This window comes from Mytilus trossulus, chromosome 4 (assembly GCF_036588685.1).
Source record: "Mytilus trossulus isolate FHL-02 chromosome 4, PNRI_Mtr1.1.1.hap1, whole genome shotgun sequence".
In the NCBI taxonomy this organism is placed as follows: domain Eukaryota; kingdom Metazoa; phylum Mollusca; class Bivalvia; order Mytilida; family Mytilidae; genus Mytilus; species Mytilus trossulus.
This window is the reverse complement of record NC_086376.1, coordinates 77367183-77387947: the sequence shown is the minus strand read 5'-3', so window position 1 is coordinate 77387947 and position 20765 is coordinate 77367183. Positions and strand designations below refer to the sequence as shown.

The following is a 20765-nucleotide window of genomic DNA, read 5'->3' as shown; positions in this document are numbered from 1 at the left end:
TGTAACAAGTCAGAAATATGACAGTTGTTGTCCATTCGTTTGATGTGTTTTGTCATTTGATTTTGTCATTTGATTTTGCCATTTGATTAGGGACTTTCCGATTGAATTTTCCTCGGGATTCATTATTTTTGTGATTTTATTTTCTAGTATGCATGAATGCTGTACACATTTGTGTTGATATAAAATAACTATCGAATAGAATAAATTTAGATATACAAATTTGATTATAAAATGAGCTATGTTTTTAAAAAAATACGTTTAACCATACATACCTGTAATGAACACTTTATAAAGATTTCATACCCCCTGATGACAAGCATCGCTGTTTGTATCAGTATTCATTGACCACGCACGTGACCAATATCAAAACAGTCTTTTTTAGTGCTTATTTGTGATAGCTCAATGAATTAAATCCCATCTTTTTGCAATTTGTCCGTTAAATATATTTATCAAAGCTTCAGAAAGCCTAAACAAAAATATTTCCTACATAACCTGTATATAAATGTATTTATCAGTATCGTTGTAAAACTCTTAAGAATAATATTTATTTTTTTCTTGTAAGGGAGCGATTTTACAACCGCGCGTGCAAACTGTAATTAAAGCGACTGAAATGGGAACAATAAAATATCACCACACATACTTGGCTTATAATTAAGAACGTCTGACGCACCTTCTGTCAGACCTCGTTAATGGTGCTCGAATCAGTGGCAAACCTCCAAAAAATGATAATTAATGCAGTTAAAAATTAAAGACATTTAAACCAAAAAACAACTGTCATACACAGGGATGGGTGGCTAAGGGAGGGCTCATAAAAACAATTCAAAAAGTTTCAAACTATAAGGCAAAGACAGGTGGACAATTATTCTGTCTATTGTTTAATACTTTATATTCCCATTTCTATACCTTTTGATTTTTTTTTTTTAGTTGAAAGCTGGTTTATTGAGATATGCGTGTATCTCACATCTTCAATTATACATAACATCGTGACCAAAATAAAATAAAACAAAACTCAATCATTCCACAACGCATTACACAGAAAACATAAGTATAAACAACACGTACCCCACACAGACAGTTAATTTAGGGGAGTAAGTAGGCCGTTCCAGCGACATAAGTATCACTAAAGCGCATTTTGTTTCAAGTAGAACAATAAAATATGTTTTTCTAAATATACCTCATTTTATTATCAAAATTGTGTATCTAAATTTATTCCATTTAAGTCAAACATGTCATGAATGATCAAAACTGTGTCTTTTGAGATATTTACAAGAACTTGTCCAGTGGCATAAATCCAATATATTCGCACAATTAATCACTGTATGGTGAAGTATGAAGCTTTGCATAGTGTTAATTATAATGCTCTGTAATACATATTTTTGGATAAAGAACCATCTAAAAAAAGAAATCTAAAATGCCAGCCAATAACTAAGTATCGTTTCGATGAAGAACTTAATAAATATATATGAATAATACTCAATTGACTATAAACTCCATTAGAGCGATTCAGACCCATGATGTCTTTTGTTTACATTTTTTGTTATGACTCTGTATCATGTAACATGAATTTTATTACCACGCATTTAAATTTTTAATTTTTTTTTAAATTTTAAACCGGACACTAGATTCAACATGGATTACCGGATATTTATATATATACCAGTGGGACGTTGGAAAATTTATGTTTTTATTGTCTTCAGGGTATATATATAATAAAATTCAAAATTGATATTATATAATTCAGAAAGAAAGTTGAAGTAACATGAAGATATCCTGTATGTATAAGTATTAACAAATCTATTTGACAAACTTATATTTACGTAAAGCATTTTATTTTTAAATTTAATGACATTGATATCATATTATTTTTTATTTAAACAGATTTTACAACTGCTGTGAGGGTATTATCAACCTATTGTCAATACGCGACAACGTGTAAGTGTAAAAGATTTCCAAAGAAGACTGGGGAAAAAATCAATGCACACAGAGATAAAACAGCGTAAATAATAAGGTACCGATTGCTGATAATATGGATAATTTTGTTGACGGTCTTTTACTTAAAACTAATGAGCTACTAGAATTATATGTAAGTAAATTTCAAGTTGTTTTTCAGATATGTGGTGTAGATTTTATTTTTTGTATCATGGATTCTGTTTATATTTGTTTTGAAGGGTCTCAGTACTCATTAAGATGTTGGATAAATGAATGAAAACCCAAAATAAGTATTCTCTCTATCAATATAGTTTATGGGGGAATGTTAAAGGTTACCTAATTATAGAAACATGCCTACCTGTATTTCCGGTTAAACATTATTCGTGCTGATTTGACTAATTAATGAGTTCTAGTATTAATGAACAAAAGACTCTTGCTGAAGTTAACTAATCAATTTTAAGGGAAACATGTTATCAATGTAAAAACATTCACATAGAACTATTGAATTTCTATTTTTGTTTTCTTTGGGAAACATGATTGAGCGAAATTCAGTTCTGTTATTTTCCTCATTCTTACCTTGATAAATTACATGCGGAAAACTTATTTGATATAAAAAAAAAACTATGTAGTTGGGATTCAGTCTATGGAAGAAGCGTATCGATAAAAACTTTTCTTATATCACATAGCGATATTGTCTAATATCAATTGTAAATATGCAGACATTCCATGCGGACAATTTTGGTTAAGGCAACGAAAAATTAAGAAAATACTAACTTAAAAACTTATTGCTCAAATATAAAAAAAATCAATTGAGTCTACATATACATTCAGAAGTTTGTTAGAAGCTAACGTTTATGTCCGTGTAAAATTTTAAGTGCTGTGTTTTTCTTATATACATAAATAAACGAATGCTATTATTTCTTATATCAATGCGATACTTTTAAAATATCATAGCGGTGTTTTAGTTATATCAATATTAGTACTTATTAGTATTAATATAAGACTGCTGTACTCATATTTTGACAATTTTACCTATTATGTCTGTTTTGTTCAGGCATCGTTGTAAATATGACAGAATGTGACGAGACTGCCATTCACGTGAGAGGTTGAGCGCTATAAAACCAGGTTCAATCCACCATCTTCAAAATTTGAAAATGCCAGTACCGAGTCAGAAATATGACAGTTGTTCTCCATTCGTTTGGTGTGTTTTATCATTTGATTTTCCATTTGATATGGGACTTTCTGTTTTGAATTTTCCTTGGAGTTCAATATTTATGTGATTTTACTTCTTAGTAGTAACGTATGTAAATAAGCAGTTTTAAGACCATTGCTTAAATTCAAAATTCTTTTGGTAACATCTTACAAATTTCCAAATTGGTTTTGGAAGCAAAACTTATCAAATAAGGGTTTAATAAACAATGTTGTGATCAAATAGCTAAGTATTAAAATGACTGTTCACATAAATAACATTTAGCAAATTTTATAATGAACGCACCGAAATAATACATTTCCGATATTCTCGCAAGGCACGCATGGAAGACTTTCTTTATTGATTACAATGAAGCTAACTTGTGACAAAGATGAATCAAACTGTCATCTTTCAGATTGATTCGACAAAATCTGACCTGTACTTTTGATTCTCATTTTTTTATACATATTAGACCGTTGGTTTTCCTGTTTGAATGGTTTAACACTATTAATGTTTTTGTTCCTATATACTGTGGTGTTCGCTGTGACCCAAGGCTTCGTGTTATAGGTTCTTCTTTGATCTATAATGGTTTACTTTAAACAAATTATTGCTTTGAATGAAAGTTGTCTCATTCGAATTGATGCATCATTTTTTTTTATATCTAATTAACTACTTTCCATTCCTCCAAACGATCTAAATTTATAAATATAGAAAAGATATATACACATTTATAACGTCAAAAGACATTAACATCTTATTTATTTGTGTTCTTAATTTATTTTTTTTGTACTCATCGAAGAAATGAACTTATAACAAGCGATACGTATTGTTATTTTGCACTGAGAAATGTTCTCGTATGTATCCGATCGGTAACTAGTCAAAAACGAAATTCAAATCTCTGTGGCAACAATACATCAGAATGTCCTCACAGTCATCGCGATGTAAAAGAGCGTCAACGCGGCGAGCTGATTATGTTCATATAGATATCTATTTACCAACGGGAAAAGTCTTTGATATAAAAAAAGACGAGTTTTCCTTCTCAATTTTTTTTTCTATGTTAATAATAAATACATGTTCTGTTTGATTAGATTTTTTATTTTCGTTGTAATCTGAGGCTACTCAGTGAGGATCTTCAAAGTTCGGGACATCAGCATTTGTACATTTTATTTGTTTGGATTATTTATTTTACCATTTGAATATTCATTGTAATTTTGAGCTGTTTTGGATTGGATTGTTTGAATGATATTTTTTTGCTATAGCAGTGTGACCAGTATATTAGAATCTAATAGGTCGGTTGACTATTTGCAACCGCATTTAAATTCCGCCATTGCATCTTCACTTCAAATAGAATTAGTCGGTTAAACCTTGTGATTGAAAACAATAGACTGAACAGGTTGTTAACACTTTCAACTATCAATAGGGTCAAGCAACATTTTCAAAATGATAAGTTCATGTAAGCCTTAATTTACAGTTTTGAAATTTTAGTGATTTTGATCCTAAAACATTAAACCGGTCGTAATATAAGTTTGTGAATTATGTTTGAAGTTTTCTTGACATGCATTGTGACGTGTCATCGTACTTATTTTATATTAGAAAGCTATAGCAGTTACATTAGAAAAGTATCGCATTTATAAATTTCTGATATCAAAAACTCATCGCTATAATATAAGACAAATATCGCATTGATATAATAAAATATAGCAGTATCTTTGACTTATAGGCGATTTGGTTTAGCAAACAATAGAATTTATCTCAATTGGATTCAACTAAATTTGCTACTTGATATTTATAGAATGTGTACATCTACAAATAATAAATCGTGTATTTATGTTCCATTTATTTAACAATTCAATTTTCTCGTTTAAATACACCTTGTTTGTTATTAAATAAAATAATTCTTGGAAATTATACACCAGACGTATGTTGTGTTAAATTTATGTCACCCTGTTTTAAGAAAAGAGTCATTACTTTATGCACAGAAATCTGCCTTTCTTCGTACAAATGCTAACAATCGTCTGAAATTTTCTGGTACCTTTGATAACTATTCCCCCAATGCAACTCGTTGATATAAGACAATATCGCTCGTTGATATAAAAAAAAGTTTTTTTTGTCGAATTGCTTCTTCCATAGACAGGGAATGATTCCGGTTTCATATTTATTGCAATGTATTCGTATCTAATTCTGTATTTACAACTATTTTGATATGTATGGCACGCCGTTTTTATATTTATTCAAATTTGAAGATATCTTATTTATTTAACAAGACATCTTATTAAGTATTAAGATATCTTTGATTTTTATAAGATATCTTATTTAATTTGAAAGTAAATCAGATATCTCTTTAAGTTTATAAAATATCTCTATTAGTTTATAAGATATCTCTATAAGTTAAAAAGAGATCTCTATTAATTAATAAGATATCTTATTAATTAATAGAGATCTCTTTTTAACTTATAGAGATATCTTATAAACTAATAGAGATATTTTATAAACTAAAAGAGATATCTGATTTACTTTCAAATTAAATAAGATATCTTACTTCTTTATAAAAATATTTTTTAAATACATACTTAATAAGATATCTTATTAATTAATAGAGATATTTTTTAAACAAATAGAGATATCTTATTAACTTATGAAGATATCTTATATATTAAATAAGATATCTTTATAACCAATTAAATAAGATATCTCTATAAGTTAATAAGATATCTCTAAAAATTTATAAGATATCTCTATTAGTTTACAAGATATCTCTTTAAGGTAATAAGATATCTCTAAAAGCTTATAAGATATCTCTATTAGTTTATAAGATATCTCTATAAGTTAATAAGATATCTCTATTAATTAATAAAAGATATCTTATATAGTTAATAAGATATCTTATATGTTTAATACGATATCTTATATGTTTAATAAGATATCTTTATAAATTTTTTAATAAGATATCTTATTTAATATATAAGATATCTTATTTAATATATAAGATATTTTATTTAATATATAAGATATCTGATTTATTAAATAAGATATCTTATATATTAAATAAGATATCTTATTTAATAAATCAGATATTTCAATTAATATAAAAGATATCTCATTTTGTTATTAAGATATCTCAATTAGTTTATAAAATGTCTTATTTAACTAAATAAGATATCTCGAAATTGAATAAATATAATAACGGCGTGCCAGAGATATGACCGTCACTGTTGAGTCTTATGCAGACAAAACGCGCGTCTGGCGTTTTAAATTATAATCCTGGTTCCTTTGATTACTATTTCATCGCTGGGTCGATGCCACTGCTGGTGGACGTTTCGTCCCCGAGGATATCGCCGGCCAAATAGTCAGCACTTCGATGTTGACATGAATATCAATTGTATGGTCTTTTTTTTTTTATAAATTTCCTGTTACAAACTTTGAGATTTTCGAAAAACTAATAATTTTGTTATCCCAGAAATAGATTACCTAATCCGTATTTGGCACAACGTTTATGGTATTTGGGATCTGCAATGCTCCATACCTAAATGTGTTTGTCTCAAATATAGCGACATTCTGCTTTAAATAATTTCAGCTAGAGTATAATAATCTTTCATACTCTGTTTAATTTGAAAAAAAGTTTGCCACTGAAAAAAAAATGCAAAAAAAAAAGCATATACAGCAAGATGGGCGAAAGATACCCGAGAGACATTCAAATTCATAGATCGAAATTAACTGACAACTCCAAGGTTAAAAACAGAGAAGAACAAACATTTTTTTTTTAATAATAGTACACAAGAATCAACATAGAAAACTGAATATTAAGCAACACGAACTGTGACGTGGAATAAAGCAACTGAAGGTCATCGTAGATACTTCAACAATGAGAAAACCCCATGCCGTAAAGCCAGCTATAAATCATGACAACATATGAAACACGTCCAATAAAAACACCTGAATGACAAAAAAAAAAACGAACAAAAACCAATGTAATAGATTGCAGTCAACGACACATACTCGTTGTAAATCATTTTTTATGTATAAATAAATTTCAGACTTGTATTCCTATTTTTCCATATATATTGTAAAAAAAAGAAAACAAAAGAATATAACCAATCAACCGTTCAAATGTTTTAATAGAGGTTATATTAATTTAAATGTATAGTTACAATCGGTTTAAAGTATAAGGTCATAAAATTGTTCATCATATTTGGATATTGCACCACAAGCCTTTTTTATTTTCAGTGTACATAGGTTATGAAGTATATATCTCTAATTTACTACGCTTATAATGGGCTTAATTTCGAGATTTCTTCCATAAAATGTTTAACTGCCTATAAGGAAGCAATTGCATTAGAATTTCCACATGGCAGTGTTGATATAACCCCACGTTAGTTTTATGGATACCATGTTGATTGGCTGACCGTTAATGAATGAGAGTGTCACTCATGTAACACGAACTATTCACCGATCTGAAGCACCTTTGTCACTCCTGTTTGTTGTCTCTTATATTGGTGTCGTATTGCTCAAAATTTCTTTATAGTGTTGGCCCTTCAGTAGGTTAATTTGTTGTCATGGTATTGTCTGTTTACATTAGACTTGTGAATTTCTACCCTTCTTCTTCCCTCATTTAGAGTTCGCCTTATGTAGGTGTCTATGAATATATAAGTGACAACAATAACCGTCATGTCCAATGCACGTGATTACAGCATTGTTGATGATAAATTGCAAACCTTTTTCTTTTTTTTTTAATTTTCGTTCTACTATTTAAATAATAAAATAAAATACAGTATATGCTTTTTCCGCAAATTTTTAAGATAAAAATATATTTTAATTTGCAAAGCAACAGCAAAAAGAGTGTGAACAACGACATACAAGTATATATGTCAAAATCAATTGAACATATTAAAGCGTGTCACTTAGAAAAAATTGAATTTCTTTGTCTGTGTGGTAATCAGTCATCGAACTTAAGGTGTATAGGTTTAAATTTTTTACTGTTTGACGAATTAACCATATTAATCTCCATCTTGCGGTTCATGCTAAGGTATATAAACTTCTCATAACACTGGATCTGTACAATTCAACACATCCAAAGGTGAGTTAGATATTCTGTATTCTGCTTAAACACTTTTGGTTTACTCTCAATTTCGTTTAAAATTAATAGGGATAAAAGTTATGTTTCAAGTGGAAAATTATCCTTTTTGGTAATATGATGACTTTTCTGGTCTTTAATTATAAGTCTTTTTTCGGGGTAACATTTTTAGACAATTACTCTTATTTTTTCATTTAATGTTAGGGGGTAGATGATGTTATCATTTGATTTTTCTGTTTGAATGATAATGATTGGTGACTGCTTAAGAGCCTCAATCTTATTATTTTATTCTTATAAGAACTAAGACTTTTATATCAAACTTGTTGTTTTTACCCGTGCCATTCTGTATGTGCCTGTGAAGAGCCTGTAATTCATTTTGTCATAGGTTATTGTCCGTTTTATTTGTTTTTCGTAATTTTTTATTGTTATGAATAAGGACATTTGTTTTCTCGAAGGAAATGTTTCAAATTCTAGTCCAATTCATTTTATACCTGACTGATGGTAAAGGTGGTACATTTTCTTATAACTGTTAATATCTTTGCACTAACACTCTTTTCGAGCTGCATGACAACCGCAATAGTTACCGGAACATCAATGCGGATTGACATATGAGCCAATAATTGTCTTTAAGCACTCTACACATTTCTAAAACTATACAAGTAGTACTAACATCTTAAAAAAAGATGATAATTTGATTTGCACATTTCATTTGTTTACTTTGACAAGCTAAAAATGAATCTCACCATTGCTCTCGTTGTACTATTGTCAGTCGTATGCATAAATGCTCATGTACCATGTTATGGTAAGGGCTGCGGATATGGAAGTGGGGGCTATGATGGAGGATATTATGGCGGATATGGTGGATTAGGAGGTTTGGGTGGCTATGGTGGATTAGGAGGTTTGGTCAGCTATGGCGGTTACGGCAGGGGATTTGATGGTTATGGTGGAGGATATGGTTATGGCAAAGGGTATGGCGGCGGCTATGGTGGATTAGGCGGTTACGGCAGCTATGGTGGATTAGGAGATTTGGGCTATGGTGGATTAGGTGGTTTAGTCAGCTATGGCAGTTATGGATTAGGTGGAAATGGTGGTGGATATAGATAAGGTGGATATGGCGGAGGATATGGATTCGGTGGATATGGAGGAGGATCGATATGGCGCAGGATATGGTGGTGGAAAGAAATACTGAGATGTTCTTTTCTCAAAATGACAAAACGGACAAGAAACTATATTGTAATCCTTCTACATATTTCTGTAAATATTATACTGCAATAAAGATATAGCCCGCATAATGGTTTATTGCTTACTCGTCTTTATTATTACTCAAAAATAATAAACACCCCGCATTTTACTATGTTTAACATTTTGGTATATGATGAAGTTTTATCTGTCTGTAAATAAACAAGGAACTGAAACCTCAAATCTAGAAGAGAATTTGCTGGTGTTTGCGCTTTTATTTATTGAATCGATTAAAATTTGTATTACGAAAATGTTTGCAGCTTGAAACCTTTATATCTAAATGAAATCAAATATAGATATTGGATATGAAAAGAAATGTTAGGTATACTCATATGAAACAGCAACAACAGATATTACACAAATAAATGCAGGATTAACATTTTGAGAGATATGATGTAACTCAAACAATGGGTTTTATAAGTTCATGTTTGATCACAACGACAACGTCTTTTTAGAGAAGTGTATCAAGCGTTGAAAGGTATAGCATTATTGTTGTTATTGTTTTGGAAGCCTGTCTACTTATTTATAGTAATGATACCCATAATTCGTATTACATAGATATAATGTATTGACATTCGTATTTTTAATAAAACTTTTGTGAGTTAATTTATGAAACTGTGAAGACCAGGGTCGACCTTTTTACAATAAAGTACACAAAGGCCAATAAATAAAATACGCGAAAAACAAATTTGAAATGAAAAATTGAGCAAAGAAAAAAATGAAAGTTCCCAATGAAATGTAAAATTATTTACTATAGGTATCATATATATATATTATTGTTAAGAAGTTTAATCTGATTTCTTCACCTTAGTCTCCTCTGTAATATCTAGATAACAAATAAGAATAAAGATCCCCTTTTTGTTTCTCGCTAAAATCCTACTTTTTTTTTAAATGTTTATGCTTTATCAATTGGACATAACAATAACAATATGAAATTAAAGCAAAAATATATTTGCCTTTATAATTGAATTTTAGCCAATGAAGGATTGAAATCAAGCAGGAAAAGTATAAAACGACCTTGAATTTAAGGATGATTAATATTCAAAGTTAAAGAAGCACGTATAGATGAATAAAATGTATGTAGCAATTGTAAAAGTTTTTCTTTATACAAAAGAAGATCAAATAGTAAATTGTCTATTTATAAACTTAGAATTGTCAACATACTCGTGACTTTTTTTCTCTTGGATAGATTACCTCAGCTGTAAAAACATTTCTGGTGTTTAGGTTGTTGATAATCTAAAACTTTGTTCTTACTTGTGAGTGTTTGGTAGACGAAACGCGCATCTGGGGGTCGAAATTCTTATAGTGACACCTACGTAAAAGATCTTCTCGTCATTTTTCTTTAAAACTTCACCTGAAGGTTCCAATACCTTGTTGCTAATTTAATCCATATCAACTTCACAAATAATACACGATGGTCTTGAAGTATATATTATGGGTACTGACGTTATTAGTCTCCTTAATAACGTGTAATACTATTCTTTTATTTGCCTTTATGAATATTACTTTTACTGTTTGGTCTATTTTTATTTGCTTGAAATCCATAGACCTGGATCTGTCTTGTACATCCTGCTGATGTGTTATTGTTCTATGATACATATGACGTGGATCTGTACTTATACATTCCGTTATTATGCTATTGTAAAACACATGTGTTTTCTTGTCTGTCATTTTTGCAAATACGCTTTGTCTATATTCAATTTTGTGCGTTTTTGTTACATTAGCCTGCTTTTATTGTGAATAAGATTATAACGTTTAACACAATGTTGACTGATATATTTCTCTTCTTAACATTTTTACCTTGAACGTCTGTTTGTTTTGTTCACTCATCGATGTCAATATTATAGAATTTGATGCGACGATCATACAAGTGATAGTTTAAGCTAGCTAATTATATAAAAACCCAGTTTTATATACCATTTTCTCTAATGAAATGCTTGCATCAATTCAGAAATGTGACAGTTGTCATCTATTCGTTTGATATGGTTGAGATTCTGATTTTTCTTTTGATTAGGAACGTCCTTTTTTATTTTTCCTCGGGGTTTAGTAAATCTGTGATATTACTTTTTCTATGACAAGTTTCTTAGTTTCAAGTAAAGCTACGTCTGTGCCTCTGTGCTGCAACATACCCTATTGGTACCAAGAATTCTTGACACTTGGACCGATATTTTATGACATCAGACATATTGACGTTATAACACACTCATTTTTTTTAACACTGGCGATGACAGTTTTCTTCGAACGTCAAATAGCTATCAGGATTATAATTTAACACGTCAAAGACTCATCAGTGAAGTCAGATCAAAATAGTTATAAAGCCAAACGAAGAGCATTCGGGACCAAAAATCCCAAATAAAATGCGAAAAATACGGCTAATGTTATCTTTGCCTAGTACAGGAAAATTATCAATGCTCTTCAACTTTGTACTTGTTTGGCTTTATAAATATTTCGATATGAGCGTCACTGATGAGTCTTATGTAGACGAAATGCGCGTCTGGCGTACTAAATTTTAATCCTGGTACCTGTGATTCTCAATTTTATTTGATTTTTCGGAAATCTTACTATATAAGATTTCCGAAAAATCAAATAAAATTGAGAATTGAAATGGAGAATGTGTCAAATAGACAACAACCGGACCATAGAACAGACAACAGCAGAAGGTCACCAACAGGTCTTAAATGCAGCGAAAAATTCCTGCACTCGGAGGAGTCCTTCATCTGTCCCTTAAACAAATAAATATACTAGTTCAGTGATTATGAACGCCATAGTAAACTCAAAATTGTACACAAGAAACTAAAATTAAAAATCATACAAGACTAACAAAGACCAGAGGCTCCTGACTTGGGACAGGCGCAACAATGCGGCGGAGTTAAACATGTTCATGAGATCTCAACCCTTCCCTTTACCTCTAGCCAATGTAGAAAAGTAAACGCATAACAATACGCATATTTAAATTCAAGAGAAGTCCGAGTCTGATGGTTGGAGATGTAACCAAAGAAAATAAACAAAATGACAATAACACATAAATAACAACAGAATACTAGCAGTTTACTGACATGCAAGCTCCAGACTGAGAAAAACATAACCCGTGACATGCCAACAACTGGTTTTAAATAAATGTGTTAAGTTCCGATGCAAAGACGCAAAAATATGCAATCTTTAATGAAAAAGGGACGAAAGATACCAAAGGGACAGTCAAACTCATAAATCTAAAACAAGCTGACATAGCCATGGCTAAAAAAGAAAAAGACAAACAGAAAAACAATAGTACATATGACACAACATAGAAAACTAAAGAATAAACAACACGAACCCCACCAAAAACTAGGGGTGATCTCAGGTGCTCCGGAAGGGTTAGCAGATCCTGCTCCACATGTGGCACCCGTCGTGTTGCTTTTGTGATTACAAATCTGGTAAATAGTCTTAATTCGGTAGGTCACATTCATGAAAGGGAAGGGGATTGTAGTTTCGCCGTAAGGAACATATCCGATATCAAATGTGAAACGGTTATTCCAAAAAAAAGTCAACCAAATCGTGATGGCGTCCGTAAAATTTATGAAGGGATGATTTCAACTTCACCGTTAATGACCTGACAACAGTATCGTAACTGTATCCCTTCTTAATAAGTCTACTGTGGATTCATTTTTATTCGTGGCATACCATGGTTTTCGTGGGTCACAGCGAACCACGAATTTAAGAATTCAACGAAGAATAATCCCGATAAATGTGTATGGAATCGGATGTTTATTTCCGGTTCCGTTATGCAGTTCTAGTATAGTGTTGACTAGCAATAAGCATTGTAACATAGCACGTGTTTTTTTATTGAAAGAAGATACAAGTATTTTAATTAAATCAATAATAAATATATCGAATATCAGTGGTAATTTACTTTTTAAAATTGATTAAAACTGTTCATGGAAAATAACTGCAAGTTGTCAATTACCGTGTCATAGTTTGGTTTACTAGTGATTGAAAATCAATTGGATTAAGTACGGGTAAGCCCGTAGGTAATATTGTTTATGACAGGTACATTTATTTTCACGCCTTTTACTTATATGTCTGTTTATTATATCGTGATAAGGGAAATGAGCTTTCAATCATAAAACTTTGATTGCCTTATAGAATCCCGACAAGCATTTATAAATTGTAAAACAAACAAATAATTAGTTGTCTTTGTCTATTATTGTAATAGAAGTTTTGAATGAACACTTTAACCTAAAATGACCAAGCGAGGATTTTGACAATTCAAAACTTTTTCAATGAATTCCTTCTTTTTTGTTTGTTTTATTATTGATCAAGCCAAGAAGGTTATATGATCTCCTAAATCAAAAAGAAATCAACGAATTACGTATCTGATTTTTTTTTTTTGAAATCAGCGATCCACGAATTTACGTATACCACGAAACGTCTTTTTTTTCTATCCACAAAAATTGATACCCACGAAAATAAATGAATCCACAGTATCTTAAAGGTTTTTAGTTTTCGAAGTGAATACTGACATTTTCTATAAAACTTGGATGTAAAAAACTTGAACACATAAGAAGTCTGCATGTTGAGCAATATTTAAGAATTATGTCCGTATACCGATGATTAAATTTAGTAAATGTTTTCACTAGTTTGTGATATCGAAAACCCTGGTGTAATATTTTTTCAGTAAACATAAATTTCTTTCGTTAAAATATAAAACATTGTTACATACACGAGCGAATCGTACAAGTTGAGATATATAAACACCTTAAGATGGTGACAAGGGAACGTAACAATCTAAACCTGGATAATTAACGATAGAAAATTAAAAAAAATCATCTCTTTTATCATAAATATTAGTAATAAGCTTTCCATAGGGGATAAAGATATCAAGATCGAGGAAAGGGCAGTAGTCATTGTTAGTCAAAGTAAGTTCAACATGATAAATCTCTTTAGTATACATACTGAAATCGTCATTATTGAGAGCCAAAATATCATCCAAATATCTAAAAGTATTATTAAAGTTGTGTATCAGATGTTGTTTCGATGGGTCTTTGTTGATTTTTGTCAGAAATTGTAACTCATAGCAATACAAAAAACAGGTCCGCAATAAGTGGTGCACAGTAAGTTCCCATTGGATTCCGATAACCTGACGATATACGGAATCTCCAAAGCGAACAAAAATGTTATCTAGAAAAAAATCACATGCAGATATAGTATCAAAGCATGTCCCATTGAAATGGGTTTTTTTTTATTTATTGCTAACAAAAACGAACTAAAAGAGTTTGAACATATGTATTCAAAGTTTTGTTAACAGGATATTTATGACGTTTGTAACGTAAAATACTGACCAAGGAACAAATAGCGATAAGATGTATTTTAATCAATCAACAACAACCTTGTAGTGTGTGGGATTTATATAATTTATCTTTGAATATGTTGTTTTTTCTTGATGAATCTGTTAAGTGTGTTTCAAATTGATTAAAGCAATAAGAATGAAATATAAGTCACTCCTGTTTGACATATATGAAAAACGTGTTTTTCCAAAAAATATTTGTAAGCGTGACCATTCTCAGAATCCAGTTTATATTTTTTAACTTTAAATATTAAACTGCGAAATTATAGTGTTGATATCTTGGAAATGAGAAATATGGGAAGTGTAAATTGGGAGTAAGAAACGATATAAAATTTGTCAAATTTGAACTAGGAAATGTCAAGTTGGAACTGAGAAATGTCAAATTTGAACTGAGAAATGTCAAATTTGAACTTATTACTACAATTTGGAAGTGAGAAACAACATCTCGGAACTGACAAAAGTCGACTAGAGAAATGGAAAATATTAATGTATAGTAGAACACCCCCTTGCAGGATAAAAAATAATAAAGAATTGCCCTTTGCGTATTGCGTAAAACGGACCTCATGACTATCAGGTATTTTTACGATACTTCATCCTACCGTTTGCGACTCAATACTTGGCAATGTACACGGCCGACACTCGGATAACCGAGAGATGGGTCAGTTAATCTATATTGAGTATGCGGCTATATCGGCGGTGGGTCTGTTAATCGGGTTGGCTAAAGTCTGTTAATCAGGTGTTATCGTGAAAATCAGTGCAAGGTCAGTATGTTTCATTGTATAACTTTTAAATTATACTTATAACATAAAAACTATTTATGTCTGGCAAAATGATATGGAGTACTGAATCCAGTGGTGCAATTCTTTAAATAAACGATCTATAAAATGAAAAGGCGAGATACTCATCAGTAAATTTATACACATTTTACACACACAAAATGTACACAAAAATGACAAGTTGGTTGAGTTTACTTGTATGCAATCTTTTGAACATCGAAAAAAGACGGGCATTGTGTTTGTTTACCATATTAATATCAATATGTGAAAAATCTACACAAAAAAACTGTATTTTGGTGACATAAATCAATTTTTGATAAAAATAGGGTCTGTTAATGGGTCGGATGTATAAAACTCGGTCTGTTAATAGGTCTGTTAAGAGTCATGAATGATATTACAAGTATAATATAACTGCTTTATGGGGTGTTATCTGAATAAAGGGATAGGCTCAAGATTAGTGGCTAGAATATATGGAAACAACACATGAACATTGAAACATAAGTTTAGACAATGGAATCTGAAAATTAATAGAAATGGTTTCAAAAAGTGCAATATCAAAGTAATATTAATTTCATCAAAGAATGGTCGCATATATCATGTGGATTCTGTTTTATTGATATGAATTGCACCTATTTGTCATTTACATAGTTAACAAGTATATAAATCAGAGATAAACTTCGTAATGTAACAAAACATCAGTAAGTAAAATTGTTGTTTTTTTCTATTTTTTTATAAGCAGAGACATATATACACATGTGTATATATGTCTCTGTTTTAAGTATGAAGAGAAAACATAGAAATTACAGTAATAGAAAATATAGATGGAAGAAATCAAAAGCTAATTCATCTGATCTGATACCAGAATTGAAATTTGATATTTACGCCTTATATATACGTCAGACACGCGTTTCGTCTACTAAAAAATCATCAGTGACACTCGAAAAAAAAAGTTTAAAAAGAGGCCAAAAACGAAGTTGAAAAGCATTGAGGAAATACAACTAATGCCGGCGTCACACTTCACCGTATGGCTCCGGCGTGTTTAAATTCATTTACGCTGTCAATGCGCTAGTAATTTTTGATGCATTTAACCTGTCAATTATGTTTGTAACGTGTGATAAACGAGCTTTAAGCTTGTATTGGGCTACTATAAGCGTACCTAAGGCTAAGCGTTTATCCGGCGTTGAAGAAACGTATGTTGGCGTATGTTGTATGGTTTTTATGCTGCATAAAAATTTCCTCGGGTTGTAGCGTTCATCAAGCGTATTTACTTTCATTTGGTGGCTAGAGGTATAGGGGAGGGTTGATATCTCATAAACATGTTTATCTCCTCCGCAATTTTGTGCCTGTCCCAAGTCAGGAGCTTCTGACCGTTGTTAGTCTAATATGATTTTTAATTTTAGTTTCTTGCAATGTGTATAAATCGGAGTTTATTATGACGTCCATTATCACTGTACTAGTATACATATTTTTAAGGGGTCAACTGAAGGACGCCTACGGGTGCGTGAGATTCTCTCAACATTGAAGACCCATTGGTGGCCTTTGTCTGTTGCCTGTTCTATGGTCGGGTTGTTGTCGCTTTGACACATTCCCCATTTCCTTTCTCAATTTGCCCTTTTATTTCGACGTACTTCAAACTTATGCAACGTGCTTTTAACGACTGCTAAGCGTTCTTAAGGCGTGCAACTAACGTATACCGACTTTGTCAGTTTTCTCTGTATGTTTGTTGCACGCCGGCCTATCCGCCAATGTGTGACGCCGGCATAAGGTAATATATTCCTGAGATAGAAAAGCCTTAGTATTTCAAAGAAAACGCATGAAATTTAACCAGCTGCATTGCAACACAAGACAGATTCATACATGCTACAGATTTTGAACAGACCAAAAAATATGGCTGATTGATAACTTGGCGTAAATAATAAATTCATGCAAATTCGAGCGGCCAATCATTCCATATAACGCTAATTTGAAGTGACCCACCCTTTTAATGAAATGCAGAGAAAAAAAATTAAAATAAAAGTGCTCTTTCTATAAGGATACTGTTGTACCGTACGTATTTTAATTTTTTCGTCACAAGTACATCTCATTTTTTTCAATGTGAAAATATAAACTCAAGGTAGTAAGACTATTGTCGTGGCTAAATAACTCTTAACTGACACGATTTAAATTGTCCAACCCCTAATATTCCTTAAAATGTGGTATAACTCAACTTATATAACAATTTTGAAATATTTATCAACGGCAATTGACTTTTTAGAACCAAAATACTACTTTGTGTCCTTTAAATCATATCTAAAAATGTTTTTTGGCCTTTTATCTAAAATATTGCTATGCGTACAAGCATAAAAACCACATACTTGCGCGACGCCTTTTCGTTTTACTTAAAATTGCGCAGGCTATGCATTTATTTCAATGGTGCAAAATGTTCTATGATAGATATCATTTTGTCAGACACTTTTCTTTTTTTGGTGTGATTCTCATAACATGCCAAAAAATCTGTATATTTAACAGAGTTTAACATTAAATTGTGAGTTTTACTCTTAACAGACTTTAGCCAACCCGATTAACAGACCCACCGCCGATATAGCCGCATACTCAATATAGATTAACTGACCCATCTCTCGGTTAGCCGAGTGTCGGCCGTGATGTAACATCAAGTTGGTTTTCTATTCTTATTTCGTCAAAATATATAACACGAACGTTTCTTATGAAAAAAAATACGTCAAATAGCAAAAACTCCGATGTAATTTAACATCCAACAATAACCTTGGTGTACATATGATCTTTATAATTTATGTCTAAATGTGCGGTTTTTTATGAATATGTTAAATTTTTATCAAATTGTTTTTAAACATTAATATGCAATATAAATCATTCTTGTCATACATATATTTTGATAAATATTTTTCTAATTTCATCGAACTTTTTCATGAACAAATATTACTCGACTGACATTAACTTTATAATTTCATTTGTAATGTACCTACCTATCATACGACTATCTAATACCATCATACCATTCAAAAGCATACCATCTGCACTATATGTGTTGATACCCCATTTTTTTCCAATAGCATCATTCATCCCATCACCTACTTTGCAGACCATATGTACTGTTGTTTTGTAATTAACTTTCAAATATTCGTTGCAAGTTTCATATTTTCTAATACATCAGCTCTTTAGCATATTCTGTCTCCTTATATTTGAATAGGAAAATATTTTACAACAGAAATTATGAGCCAATAATAACCAAAGTGTTTTCAACTGATCGTGCAGAGCTGATGTTTCAATTTGCATAACGACAGCCTATTTGAAGCTGTGTGTGATAATGATGATTGCCGTTAAAAGTATTACTGTTTTCTTTTCACCTATTATTGTCACCATAACAGTATAGAATAACGACATAGTATGCAGATTTTTGCAACTGCTGTCGTAATAATTATTCTTTCATACCCACAAATTCCAAAATATAACAATTTTTACATGGGTTTCACAAAAGACTCCGCCTTACATTGTTCTTGTATTTTGTCTTTGTTCTATTATTAATATTACTTTTACTGTTGGCTTGTTTTATGTGATATCTGTTTAACGTGGCTCAGTACTTAAACATCCCGTCAATGTGTCTTTCATTTTTTGCTGGTGTGTTTTGTATATGCGACTTTTTGTGTTTCTTTGGCTCTTGTAACGTGACTCTATATTTTAAAAGATCCCGTCAATATGATATTGTTCTATTATATGTCATTATTAGATATTTGTATTGTGAATTATAAAAAACGTTGAACCACAAACGTCAAAATTATTCAATCGCGTAGTGGAACTATTTTACATCTTGGTCTATTTCTGAAATAAATTCTTACATAATTTGATTTTTTAACCCTGTATGCTAATATTTCCCATCTGAAATTTTTATTTTTTATATTTTACATATACATTGAACGACAAATGTATGTAACGTCAGACACACGAATCAATGAATGTGTTTGTAGATGTTTTTTTGTGTTCTGTTAAATTATTCTTTTTAAAGTAGTTACAAGAAGATGACTGTTGTACCCATATGATGACTATTTTATTTATAATTATGTCTGTTTAGTTCACGTATCATTGTAAATATCACGGAATTTGACGAGACTCTAATCATATTGAGAGGTTTTGCGCTTTAAAACCAGGTTTAGTCCACCATTTTCTTCATTTGAAAATGCCTGTACCAAGTCAGGAATATGACAGTTCATTCCTTTTTTATTTGTTTTGTCAATTGATTTTGCCATGTGATTATGGACTTCCCGATAGGATTTTCCTCTGAGTTCAGTATTTTTGTGATTTTACTTTTTACAAGAAAATCAACGTCTGTATTTCATTTTATCGATTTGCGAATACACATATAGTGTGTACATATTATAACCAGATCAATGACCATAACTAGACACTACATTGATGTGTTTATCCAAGAACACCCATCTATAGATGGACTGGTCTATAATGAGCGACGGGTTTGACGGAAACAATAATCGCGAGATGCATGCTTTAAATGGGGAATTTGAGGAGCTAAACTCTAGTATTTGATGTATTTTAATTGCAAAATTAGAAAAAATAGAAATTATGTTTTACTAGTTCCGGCAATGACAAAAAAAGCAAAAGTTTATATATATATTCTATTCTTGAAAAGGTCAGCAGAAACTACTCCACGTGTGGTATCATCCCGTTGCTAATGTAAGTATCAACTCTGTAATAAGTCTTATTCATTAGATCACATTCGGAGAAAATGAAGACGAGATAGTGGTACAATGTTTTAAACATATAAGTCGTCACGTCATCTGTGAAGCAAATATTCCATAACAATCAGCTCGCGATGCTACATACTAGCAAACGTTATAGATACGACGGTAGAAGTCGTTGGATTTAGTGTTCCTATTTTTTTTAATATAAATTCATGTGGTTTTATTCAAATTGTCAGGGAAGGTATTATCACCAATTCTGTATGACCCCCTTCTAATTTTTATGTTTATCGATTTTGATTCAAGCAACACTTTAGTTACATTACGTCTCACGTCACGATTTTGGTCACTTTTTTTTTAACATTCTCCTGTTTAAAATAACCTTGGAGTTCAGAATTTTGTTTTAATGTTTCTATAATGATTTTTATTCTTCCCAACTGAAATGTATATCCATTTGCATAAAATCAAACCCAGATGACAAGCTTGCAATTAAAAGACACTTAAGAATACATAATATCATATAATTGTT

General features: G+C 31.0%; 1 protein-coding gene across 1 annotated transcript; it reads left to right on the top strand.

Moving 5' to 3' along the window:
- Positions 1 to 1950: 1950 nt before the first annotated feature.
- LOC134714206 (acanthoscurrin-1-like) lies at positions 1951 to 9725 on the top strand. The gene is made up of 2 exons (XM_063575446.1): positions 1951 to 2083; positions 8916 to 9725. Exons 1-2 carry the CDS (start codon positions 2027 to 2029, stop codon positions 9291 to 9293), a joined length of 435 nt encoding a protein of 144 aa, XP_063431516.1. The 5' UTR covers positions 1951 to 2026; the 3' UTR covers positions 9294 to 9725.
- Positions 9726 to 20765: the final 11040 nt, after the last annotated feature.